This window comes from Chaetura pelagica, unplaced genomic scaffold (assembly GCF_000747805.2).
Source record: "Chaetura pelagica isolate M959 unplaced genomic scaffold, ChaPel_1.0 scaffold676, whole genome shotgun sequence".
NCBI lineage: Eukaryota > Metazoa > Chordata > Aves > Apodiformes > Apodidae > Chaetura > Chaetura pelagica.
Window position 1 is genome coordinate 892,498 of NW_009953724.1, and position 11,864 is coordinate 904,361.

The following is an 11,864-nucleotide window of genomic DNA, read 5'->3' on the forward strand; positions in this document are numbered from 1 at the left end:
GGAATGAACACTTGGTGGATGCTCCCAGGAGCCTTGCCCTGGGGCCCAGCCCTTTCCAGGCAGGGCTGGGGAAGCTTGGGAACCCGGTGCCATGAGCACACATGAAGAGGCTCTGACACAGCCGAAAAGCCTTTGGCCCTCACACACCTGCCTCATCCCAAAAACAATGATCCAGCTCCTTGGGTTCAAGGCCACCCAGGACTCAGCTGGGTCCTCACTGTGCAGGTGGCAGTGGCTGCTCCCAGTGTCACCAGCTGGCCTGCAGGCCTAAGGCAAAGGCAAGCTGCTGTCCGACGTCTCTGTGGCCCCACTGCCCCCCTCTGCAGCTCGGCTGGTGGCCTCCAGCTTCCTTCTCTTCTTCAGATGGTGCAGGTGGGATTTGGATCGTGTGTGAGCTGGAGAAAGAGGCAAACAGAGCATTTAATTCTGGGGAACCTGGAGATGGAAACAGCTGAGATGATGGCCCCGTGTGGTGCAGAGCCTTCCCAGCTTCCCACACGACTCCTTCTGCAGGAAAGTGAATTCCCAAGCCCTGCCCCAGCCATTTCTCAGGACACTTCTAAACCAAACTATAAGGGCTTAGAGGGGGACAACTGAAGGGCTGGGAAAGGGAAAAGACCTGTCTCTGTCTATGCAGTAGACTCCAGGTTCTCAGGACTCAAGTGTCCCAGCAAGTCTGAGGACACTGGGAGGATGGGAGAAAGGAAAGTGTTCCCAAAGAGGTGGCACATGGAAGGATGCAGGTGAGGTTGTGCAACCCCACCAGCCCCTGGAGCACTGCCAGGATGATTTGTAAGCCCAGATGCCTGCACCACAGCCCTGGGGATATCCTGTTCATTGACAGAGCAGACAGGGATGGAGCCTAGAGCATCAACCAATTTTTGCATAACTCCAGGGCAAGGCCCTCAGCTGCAGGAGCTGGATGGGAACAGAGGAATAATCCCAAGGATGCAACTTGTACTGACCCAGGGGGCAGCAGGAGCTGCATTTCTGTTTGAAATCACAGGGTTAAGACAGTGAAACCTCCTCTGTCAGTGCTATTACCTAAGTAGTAGGCACTTTGTCTAACCAGACCAATGTACCATCTTAGCAGGGTGGGTTTGCCATTTCAAAGAGATCAGAGCAGCAATTAAAGCAGCCAACTCTTCAAGCAGGGCCTTAATTAAACAAGGGGATGTGCTCACTGAATCAAGGTCCTCAGGTGTTTTCCAGTCATCCTTTTCTGCCAAAGGATGAAAGTACATGCAAAGCTGGTGCTTTATCACAGCGCCGTGGGGTCACCCTCAGCTTCAAATCAAGTCTCACCTCTTCCAATTTGTCACAGGCAACACCAAAGGACAGAGGGGCTGGAAGAGGCACTGATTTCTGCTGCTGTCTGGTGAGGTGTGCTCTTTTAAGTCCATACAAATTAGATAAAATTGTAAAATCTTCCAGAGCCAGTGAGCTACTGGGAAGCAGTTCCCAGAACTCTCAGTAACTTGACTTAAAAAACCAGACCAGATTGTAGATCAACTCAGCTCCCACGACTGGTTTCTCTTCCCTTTGAGCTTTTACATTTTGCAGTTACCCAGGTTTTGGCCCATTTTTCTCCCACCATCCTGGGGGTTTGAGCCAAATTCAGTTGGATGCAGAGAACAGCAGCTGGGCTTGGCCGAGGGCAGCATTGCCATCACCTCTCAGAAATTAGGATGGTATCCCTAGAGGACATGTTGTGTTTGGGGGTGGATCTTGAGGAGTTCCTCCTGGAACCTGCTGGACCTGGAAGGGTGGCCCAGACCCTGAGAACTTTCAGAGTCCTCTAGCTCTGGGGTGGACAGAGCTCCTGCAAAACACCTCCAGGCTGAGACAGCTGAGCTCAGCTAAAATGATAATTACACTTACAAACTGATCTCCCCACAATGAGCTTCCCATTCTGAGCCAACTTCCATCTTTGCTTGCAGCAGCTTCCCAGAGCAATAGGAATAAGCAAGTTGGTCAAATCCAACGACCTGGGAAATTTCTCCTTGCATTGTGTCTGCACACACTGCATTTGGGCAGTATGGGGAGATTTACCAGTTCCACTTCTGCAGCCAGTTTCTCCACTACTTTTTGTTTCTGCTTCTCAGCATGACCCTCACAGCACAGAGAAATTCCCTGAGCTAATCTGATTCCAACTGAGCTCTTTTAAAGTAAGTCTATTGAAAAGAGAAAATCTTTCTATTACCACAACTAGGAATATATACTTTTTTAAAAACAAACAACAAAACAACAAACCACCACACACAAATAGGAGATACTGGAGCAAAACTGAGCTATTAAAAACATTAAGGGACTTTTACAGAAGAAAACTTTAGAAGGAACTAATCTGTTCTGTGCTTTTTGACTAAGTATCTGAAGTGCAGAAAGAGACCAAGCCAGCTCTGAGGCTGGATGCCACACATGGATCCCCACATCTGGTGTGAGGGCAGAGAGCAGCAGTGTGTGCTGGGTGAGAGGAAGGGGGGGAAGCCTGACAGATGGCTGCTGTGGCACAGCTCCTGCACCCCCTCTGGGCCTGCAAATGGCTGCTTTCATACATGGGCTGTAAACAACCCTTGGAAGCCCAAGATCATGTGCTGAGGGTCATCTGGCCAGGCAGAGACAGCCAAGGAAGCTGCTCTGCTCCGGAAAACTGCCCTGCTCCATCCCTGCACTGCCCTGCTCCATCCCTCCACCTAACTCCACCCACTGTGTCCCCTCCCAGGTCCTCTCCTGTTCCCCTTGCCAGGTCCTACCTGCCCACTCCCTGTCCCCAATGATGACTCTGTCACACAGCTCACACACACGATGGCTCCGCTTGTTCTCCTTCCCGTCGTGCTCCATCCTCACAGGCTCTGCTGGGGGCTCACGTCCCTGAAGATGAAATCATAGCTCAGATTGGTTTCTGCTCTGACAAGTTGCTTGGCTGTGCTCACTTTGGTACAGTTGGGGATGGGCACTAAGGTTAGCAGGGCAGATGCTGCAGTTCTACCATGGAAGACAAGTGGAATACTGGGCATTAAGAGAATTTTTCAGCTTAGACAACAACCCTCTGCCACCCTCAGGGAAGCCCAAGGCTGGACATGTGAGCAGACACTGCTCATGGGACAGACTAAGTGACAAGTTATGGGGCCTGGAGACTACCAAGAAGTTGGCTTCTCAGCCACAGCTCAGGTGTGAACTCCAGTACCTGGATGAAGCTCTCCACAATCTCCAGAGCAGGTTTCAGCACATCCTCCTCCCACCGCAAGAGATCAGACACCTCCAAGCCATACACTGGGGGCACATTGGGCCCAGGACCTAGAGACACACAGCAGGGCAGGTGACCATCAGAACTTCCCCAGGAACATGTCCTAGCACCCACGGGGCTATGCTGTGACCAGGGTTTGGGATCTGCTCTTTCCTATCTGTCCTTCAGCATTGAGAAATAAACAGCACCAGCTTTTCCAGAACCAGAACTACCCAAGACCTCAGGTTGGAGGCCCATGTGCTCACAAACAGCAAGAACATGTGAGGTCTCCATGGCTGTCTGCCTTGGGGACAGGATCATGAAACCTGAGCACACCAACAGCCCCTCATCACAGCTAACACTTCATCATGGCCATGGTCCACAGGAGGCCAGAGAAGAGCAAAAGCCAGATCCAGGCACAAAGCCACCACACAAGGCTTACAAGGAATCACAGAATTCTCCCAGTTGGAAAAGACCTCTGAGATTACCAAGTCCAACCACCAACCCAGGATATCCCACCATGACCACTAGAGCATGTCCTGAAGTGCCACATCTCCATGGTTTTTTAACACCTCCAAGGATGGTGGCTCCACCACCTCCCTGGGCAGCCTGTTCCAGGGCCTGACTATTCTTTCAGAGGTGGAGGCAGGGAGTGTGGATGAGGAACCTGCAGGAGCAGGGCCCAGCATTACCAGGAGCCAACCAAGATGGGAGAGGCTTCATTAACACCTCAAGGTGACAAGGACAGCTTCAAACCCACCCCTTGGGCCTCCTCCCCCAGCCTGGGGTGAGGACATGGGGCACTCCAGGGTGAGGGAGCTGCAATCCCTGTGCCCACTCCTCCTGCTCAAAGCCCCCCAGGGCTGTGGGTGCTGTGCCAGGATCCAGCAGGTGCTGCTTTTATTGCTGCAACCACAAACAAGCCCCCGACAGGGCTGAGCTGAAGGACACCTGTCACCAGAAAGGTGAGCCACAGCCACCAAGCACATGGCTGCAGGAAAGCTCTTCAAAGCCTGTCTTTTGACTCGCACAGCTCCCTGCCTTTTTTCTTCTTTTTTTTTTTTCCTTTTTTTTTTCTTTTTCTTAATTTTATTGTTGTTTTGCCCCTACCAAGCACCTTTCAACAAGTGCCCGGCTCCCAGCTGCTGCTGCTGGCCCTGCTCCAAGGCTGGGGCTGGGATGGGGAAGTCCTGCTGGCTCCTTGCCACCATGGCGAGCACAGCCCAGGCTAAGAGAAGCCCCTGGGCTCCTGTTCCTCATCAACTGGGCTCTTCACCCTGCACTGGGAGCATGTGTGGGTGTGTGGGGAGAGGGACTGTGCTGGGCACCCCCTCCCCGAGCCCCTCAGGAGCAGGATAGGCTGTATCTTCATCATCTGCTGCTGCCCACCATGGGGCTGAGCCCTCACTGGCTTTGTTCTGCTGGGATATCAGGCATCCTGATGGCACTTGTGCTGGGAGGGGAAGATCTCCCCTTGACAGGCAGCCAGGGGGTACAGAGGGAGCAGTGAGAAGGAGCCTCCTGAGTGTCTGGGCAAGAGGGGCTGTGGGCAAGATAAACATGGACAATGCCTGGTGGGCTGTCTCAGGAGGGCCAAGAGGCTGCCCTGCAACCCAAACATGTGGGAAGTACTGAGGGCAGAGCCTGGAGGGTGGATGCTGGAGGGATCTGGCCGGGGGCAGCCCTGGGACAGCAGAAGAATCCAGGCAGGATGGTCTGACCTCTGCCAGATTCACATCCCCACAGCACAGGCAGAGTCACCACACTCCTCTCCCAGGCTGGGAGCAGGGGGGTGCCCAGGAGGGGTGAGAGCAGGGATGGTGAGACAGGGCAGGACCCAGGACTCACGTCTCAGGAAGCGGTTTCGGACCCACTTGTTCTGCTTCCGGGCGTATCTCTTGGTCACCTGCTTCAGGGCCTGGATGCCTTTGAAACAGAGGGAATGAAAAGGAAAAGCTTGATTTTTATTTTAGCAGGTAGGACAATCTGGTCAGGGGCTGCACTGCTCTCAGAATACCCGAGTATCTCTCTGGGCAGATGGAGCCCAGCAGGCCCAGAGGACAGTTTCCCACTGGGGAACCCTTCAATATTTCCTGCCAGTCTCATCCCCCTGTAATCATCTCCTGAGCAGACACAACAAGACCCTCCTGCACCAGACTTGTTTTCAAGCCTTTTATCATTTCTGTGATTTCCTCAGCCTCCACTTGGCACTGAGCCCTCCTCGACACAGAGCTGTGCTGAGGGGCAGAGCAGCTCTCCTGGAGTGACAGACACCCCAGGGTGACACGTGCCATCCAAGAGGGCATCACTACTACTGATTCCTGGTGTCATCTGCCAGATCCCCACATCCCTCCCCACCACCCTGCTGCTGAAGCAGATGCTGAGTTCTGCTGAAGTCCTTCTTTCTAGCCCTGTTCTCCACAGCATTCACACTCCAGCTGTGATCCCACCACCCAGGTCACCAGGGGACCAGATGCTGAGTCACAGTATGTCCAGTACATCTTGCAAGGAGGCCTGGAGGAGGAATTGCTCTGGATGAGCTCAGAGATGCTCTCCAAGCACTTGGGAAAGGAGTCTTTGCCCCCCCTGGGCTGGAAGAAATGGAAAATGCAGAGAGAAAGGTGCAGCTCGACCCCAACAAGACCTGTCCCAAGGTCTGAGCTGGGTTTAGACCCATCACACAGTGTCACCTGGGACTGTGTGGGGCAGAGGGACATGGGACACACAGGGGGCTCCTCTCACCTTTTTCCAGCAGCACAGCACTGGTCTCAGGTGAGCACTTCCCCTCACTGACAAGGTACTCGTGGAACTCTTTGAAGCCAATGGACTGGAAGATGCCATGCTGGTAATCCTGCCTGGAGAACAAGACAGGGGTCAAAGCAACCTCCTTCAGAACAGTGGGAGACCTCAGCCCTCCCATGACTGCTCAGATCTCTGTGTCTCACCCTGTAGGACCCCACAGGTGACACAAGCCATGGAGTGGGGGACAGGAATGGTGCCTTTTAATTTTCACTGAGGGAAGATGTCTCCACTTGGCAGGCTCAACCCAGGCAAAATTAATTCAACACTAAGACCCACAGAAACTCTGCTGTGTGACCAACCCTGGTCAAAGGGTTCTGGAGGATCTGGCTGGTTCAGACTTCTCCACTGATGGTGCCCCCCAGAGCCAAGCACCCATCCCATCTGCAGGAGAGGGTTGGGAGCAGAGAAACATCAACAGCTGCTGCAGGGAGAGCGAGTCCAGGCCCTGTATGGGTCTGGCAGGTGGGACAGGGAGCAGAAAGGGAGCTGGTCCCTCACCCACCCGTTCCTGGCCACCCTCTCCTGGTTGTAGCGGCGGTGGAAGTCGCGCAGCTCGTCCAGCAGCCCTGCAGCCAGCATGGCATCCACCCGCTGCTCCAGCCGCTGGTCCAGAGCTGGGAGGAGGAGAGCAGGACAGGCTCAGCCACCTGGGGCTGTGCCCTCAGGAGGGTCACCACTGGACAAAGTGCTGGGACTTTCCTGGGCACCACCAGCCTGCAGACCCACCTGAGGAAGGCAGACCCAGCAGGTTAGGGGGGAGTTCTCTGACACACCCACTGGTGCCCAAAGAATTGCTGCTTCGGTCAGGGAGGGGGCTGGGGCAGGAGCAGGGGGCTCAGCCCTCACCCCTGTCACCCTGCTCAGCCAGGCAGGACCCGTGCAAAGTCTGCTTCTCACCTGCCTGGTCTGCGTGGAGCCAAAGGATGCAGGAATGTGGGTACTTCAGGGGCCCCCCTAAGGGTCCCCCACCTTCCTCCTGCTGCTGCTGGTGCAAGATTTCACTGTGGGGGATCCCTGTCTCTTCAAACACTTGGAGGCTCCTGCCAGCAGAGACAGACAGAGCTCAGAGGCTGGGCGAGGATGAGCTGTTCCATTTCCCAAGCAGCCCTGGGGGCTCCAGCAAAGGGAACCGCAGACACTCGCTGGGATCCAACCCTCTCATGTGGGAGCAGGGCAGGTTTCTGCCCCCTCCCGTGCCCGGCATCCCGAGCACACCCAGGTCCGGGGGGGTTCCAGACAGTGCAGAGCACAGCGATGGCACCCAAGGAGCCCTGAGCCCAGCCACCCACTCCCGGGACAAGCCCTGCAGGGAACAAGGTTCTGGCTCCAGCCCTGCCCTTCCCAGCCAGGCAGGGCTGCAGGGAAGGACCCAGCGTTGCTGCTGCTGCGAAGCATCCCCAGAGCTCGGCCCTGCCCAGCCAAGGAGGCGGGGGCAGCAGCGCTGGGTGCCCAACCCTCCTGCACCGTGCGAACGGGGTGGGCGGGTTCTGCTCCCCCCGGGCCAGGGCTGGGCTGGGTTGGGCCCCTCAGAGCAGCAAGCCTGGTCTTGCTGCCCGGCTGTTCCCACAGAGCTCAGCTATGTTACTCAGCCAGCAGGGCAACTTGCTCTTTAAATAGCTCCAGATCAACCCTGCTGCTGGGGCACGGCAGAGGGACCAGCCCCCCCGCGCTGCTCCTGGACCCCCAAAGGCAGCTCCAGCTGAGGACTGCGTGGCCAGAGGTGTCTGATCCCAGAGGGGTCCCTCAGTGTTCCCTGAACACCCCGCTCAGAGGTCAGGAGCACCCGCCTGGGATGGGAGAGCCCAGCTTTGCTGCCTTGCCAGGCAGGCAGTTCCCCCGGGAAGGGGAGCAGGGCCCTGGCAGCCCCTGCCCCAGCCCACCTGGCCAGTTTGCGCTTGTCGTGGGGGTGCAGCTTGGCCGCCATCTCCGGGTCCACCTGGCTCAGCAGGCGATGCAGCTCAGCACCATCCAGCTGCTCCAGCTCCACCTTCCTGTCAGTGACCAGCCCGGGGGCCTTGCTGGCCTTCTCCTGTGGGGCACAAGGCAGCTCTGAGTCGAGCCACTCATCCGTGTGGAAGCAAGAAGATCCCCCAGCCCCACGGGGTGAATGAGGGGCTTTTAGTTCTCCTTGCCCCACTCTAGCAGGGGAAGCACCATGCCCTGTCACAGGAAGCCCACCCTGAACATGGAGCTCACCCTTTCCCAAGGGACACGGCAGCCCCCCCACAGTACCTTTGTGTTGATAAGGACCTTCCAGAGCAGGGACTCGATGTAGTAGTTGGTTCCTCCCACAATAATCGGGATCTTGTCTCGGGAAAAGATATCTTCAATGTGCCACAGTCAGGGAGCGTAAGCAGAGACGCCTGGCAGGGAGGGAGGGCTGTGGGAAGCAGTATCCTGGGGTCCAGACCCCACTCTCCCAGCCCCACGGAGCTGGTGAGGCTGCAGGACAGGGTTATAGATGTCCCTCGTCCCTCACTATCCTCTGCTACCTGTGGCAGCTGCCACCAACACCCAGGGACATCCTGGGAGGGCCATCCCCAGGCCAGCACTGGGCATGCAGCAGAGCCCTGCCCTGAGGATGGGCTGCTCTGAGCATAACCTGGGTTAAAAAGAAGCTCCAAGCCCCCTTCACCAACTGTATCTGCTGAAAACTGGAGTTAGTCACAATCTGAGAGCCCAAGGCTGCCACAAACACTGATCCCTCTTGCAGGCCTGGTGCTGGAGAAGGTCAGTCCATACCTGCTCAGCATGAAAGGATATAAGAGGCACAGCTTTGTCCCTGAAATCCACAACTGTGTAGTTAGAGACCAGGGGGTCCACAAAGCTGATCATGTGGTGCCTGCACAGACGCTGCTCCTGGGGAGAAACCTTGTTCGTGATGATGTCCAAGCCCTTGTACACCTGGGGAAGAGAAGAGCCTGTTGCTCACCTCAGTGTCCCATGAAACCCCCCACTAACCCCTCCTCCTCCCCCCATGCACAGCCCCTGCCTGTCCCCATCACTGCCCCCACCTCCGAGGAGCCTGTGAGGGGCGGGGAGCAGTGATGGGGGCAGGCAGGGGCACGTGCCCTGTTCAGGCAAGGCAGCCGGAATCTTGCCAACACGTGCTCCTGCCAGGGCTAAACCACCTCTTGCTGGTGCTTGTCCTGCCCAGGGGAGATGAACTGAGTCCCAGTGCCCGGGACTGCTCTGTGGGTGCTGTGAGGCTCTGCAGAGCTGCAGACAAGCAGGGACCCACACCCCAGGGTACTGACAGCAGGCACGTGGTCACAGTGGGGCACATAAGGCCTTTGTGTCCAGCCCAGCTCCCCGCTGTGCCAGGGACCCAGCGCCCTCCGTGCCAGGCAGTACCCGTGGTCACCAGGTGGATGTGTTCAGCTCTCAGCACCTCTGTTTGGAGCAGTGTCCCAGCTGATGGGAGAAGACTGCAAACATCTGCACTCCTTTTCCTCCACCATCACTCAGAAACCACCCCAGCCAGAGGGCCAGACTTCCAGAAACAAATTTCCCCTTCATGCCCTCTGAGAAGCTGCCAAGTCTCCAGCTGCAGTGTGGCCTCCAGCCACTGCCTGCCCTCCTGCCCTGCTCCCAGACAGCAGGACAAGGTGACACAGAGGTGACCCACAGGCAGAAGGCACAGAGCAGCAGCAAGGGACGATCCAAGGTCAGTGGAGCAGGGAAGCCCCATCCCTGCCTGGAGCAGTCATGGGAGCTGCTGGGGCAGCTGCCCCGGCTGCAGCCCGGCAGCCCCTCCCCGTCTTGCTCAACTCTTGCACTTGCTGCTCCAGAGGCTGAGGGCCAGCACCTGCTCCGGGTCCCTCGGAGGAGAAATCCTGGCCTGGGGGCAGGAAGAGAGGAGGGAGCAGGAGGGTAACCAAATGCTCTTCCTTTCTGCCCTGAGGAAACCCAGCTGGCTGCAGGGAATGGGAGCAGACAGGAGAGGCAGCTCCTGCCAACATGCCCCGTGGCTGCCTGCAGCCTATTGATCCCTTCCCAGCACCCTGCCCAGCCTGAGCTCTCCAGTCGGCACCAAAAGCCTTTGAATTCAGCAAGCTTTGGCTCAGTGCCTTCTTTCCCCCAGCAAGGGCTAGTCCAGCCCTCTAGCTCCTCCAACTCCCACTCGTCTGCCTGAAACCAGTCAATACAGGGAGCTGGCAGGGAGGCTGGGAGGCAGCTCCCAGTGCTCTGCACGGGATTTACAGTTCAGGCTCCAACCCCCCCAGGTTCTCCCGGAGATTAACCACCGGGAGCCTCCCTGAATATCTGGCGACATGAGGAGGAATGTGGTGTGTGTGGGCTGGAGGGGAAACAAAAGCAGCCTTTGACATGCACCCGGCAGAGCCCGAAGAAGGTTTCCACCAGCTGGCTGCCGGCAGGGCCTCGCACCCAGACGTCCTCCTGACACTCATTTCTATTTTCAGCAAGCAGCTCAGATAAGCCTTTGTTGCTTTCTAAGGCCCCAAAACAGATTAGTGGCAGCCTGGAGCAGCAGGGCTCCGAGACACCCAGCACAAGCTGGGGGCTAAAGATGCTTAGTCTTGAGGGCATCCTCCCACCTCTGCCTCCGAGACCCCCCCGGCAGGACAGACAGTGCCTGTTCCCTTTGAAAGGGTGGGGAAACTGAGGCAGGATACACAAATACCAGTGATCCTCAGGAAATGATGCCTGTGAAGACCCTCACCTCGCAGCCCAGGAAGGGAAGGGTCTCCCAAACCCTCGCTCTGCCACCAGTTTCAGGCATAATCCCCAACTCTGTCCCTTTATCAGCATTAGAGGGGGACAAGCCCTGTCCTTGCCCTGGGGGCAGGGAGTGTAGCATGGAAGGTGACTCGTGCAGCACAGGGACCCCAGACACAGCCCAGCCACCTGTGACCAGGAAAAGCAGAAAGATTTCAGAGAGGCCAAGCAGCTGGAGAGGAGCACAGAGGACCCAAGGCAAGCTGGGGTGCAAGAAGAGCACCATTCACTCCCTGCTCTGATCCCTGCCATGAGAAGGATGTCACCAAAGGCTCTTAAGATGTCCTGACTTGACACACCAACTGGCAAATGTGCCCAGTGAACTCCAACAGCCCCTGGAAAAGCATGGCATCAGCACTTCCAGTACAAAACCCAGGAGGGATGGTGGGATTGGGCATGGGACCCTCCTGCAAGCTCTCACCGGGGTCTTCATGCACTCACTGCTCCATTAACAACAAAGAAGTGGGACTGGCTTCTCCTGGGAATAATTTACTCCTTAAGAAAACTCAGTGGGATGACAAACAGCAACAGAAAAGACAAAAAGAAAGATTAAGAGGCCATCAGATTAACCAGAGCTCCCAAACTGCATGCAGGCAGCAGCAAACTCTGTAATTTGAGCACAGAGATCCAACGCTGTAGTGACTAAACCGTCCTGGAAGACAGAGGGGTGCCTGTGTGTGGGAACAGGTGGGCTGGGGGCTCCCCAGCCCCTTCCCCAGCCCGGCTGCAGCCCCAGCAGCTGCCCAAACCCTGCCAGCATTTGTCAGAGCTCGGCAGAGCCCAGGGATGAATGGACAGAGGCACTTATTAGTCGAGAAGGAGCAACGGGATTTGTTTTGTTGGGTTTTTCTGCTTTGTTTTTTTAAAACCCACTGACTCTTCCTCACGGCCACGGCTCTGCGAGGCAGAGGGAATATTGCAGCAGGGAGACAATATTCCCCGGGAACAAAGCCAGCAAGAAAGCAGCCCCAGTTGGCTGGCTGAGCGGGGCACGGGGGTTAGTGGAGCAGGGTGGGGGAGGCGCAGCCGCTGCTCCAGGCGGTGCCTGGGGGGGCAGCCGGGGCTCCCCCCGCCAGCGCGGCTGCGGGCCGGGGGC

The 11,864-nt window shown here is 56.8% G+C and overlaps 1 protein-coding gene across 1 annotated transcript; it reads right to left on the minus strand.

The window, feature by feature from the left end:
- Nucleotides 1-267: 267 nt before the first annotated feature.
- On the minus strand, nucleotides 268-8,929 carry TRIT1 (tRNA isopentenyltransferase 1). The gene is made up of 10 exons (XM_010000580.1): nucleotides 8,792-8,929; nucleotides 8,261-8,359; nucleotides 7,909-8,057; nucleotides 6,926-7,068; nucleotides 6,531-6,642; nucleotides 5,969-6,081; nucleotides 5,075-5,152; nucleotides 3,188-3,297; nucleotides 2,754-2,871; nucleotides 268-395 (listed from the first exon to the last, which is right to left on the minus strand). The coding sequence occupies exons 1-10, from the start codon at nucleotides 8,861-8,863 to the stop codon at nucleotides 268-270; spliced, it is 1,122 nt and encodes a 373-aa protein (XP_009998882.1). The 5' UTR covers nucleotides 8,864-8,929.
- Nucleotides 8,930-11,864: the final 2,935 nt, after the last annotated feature.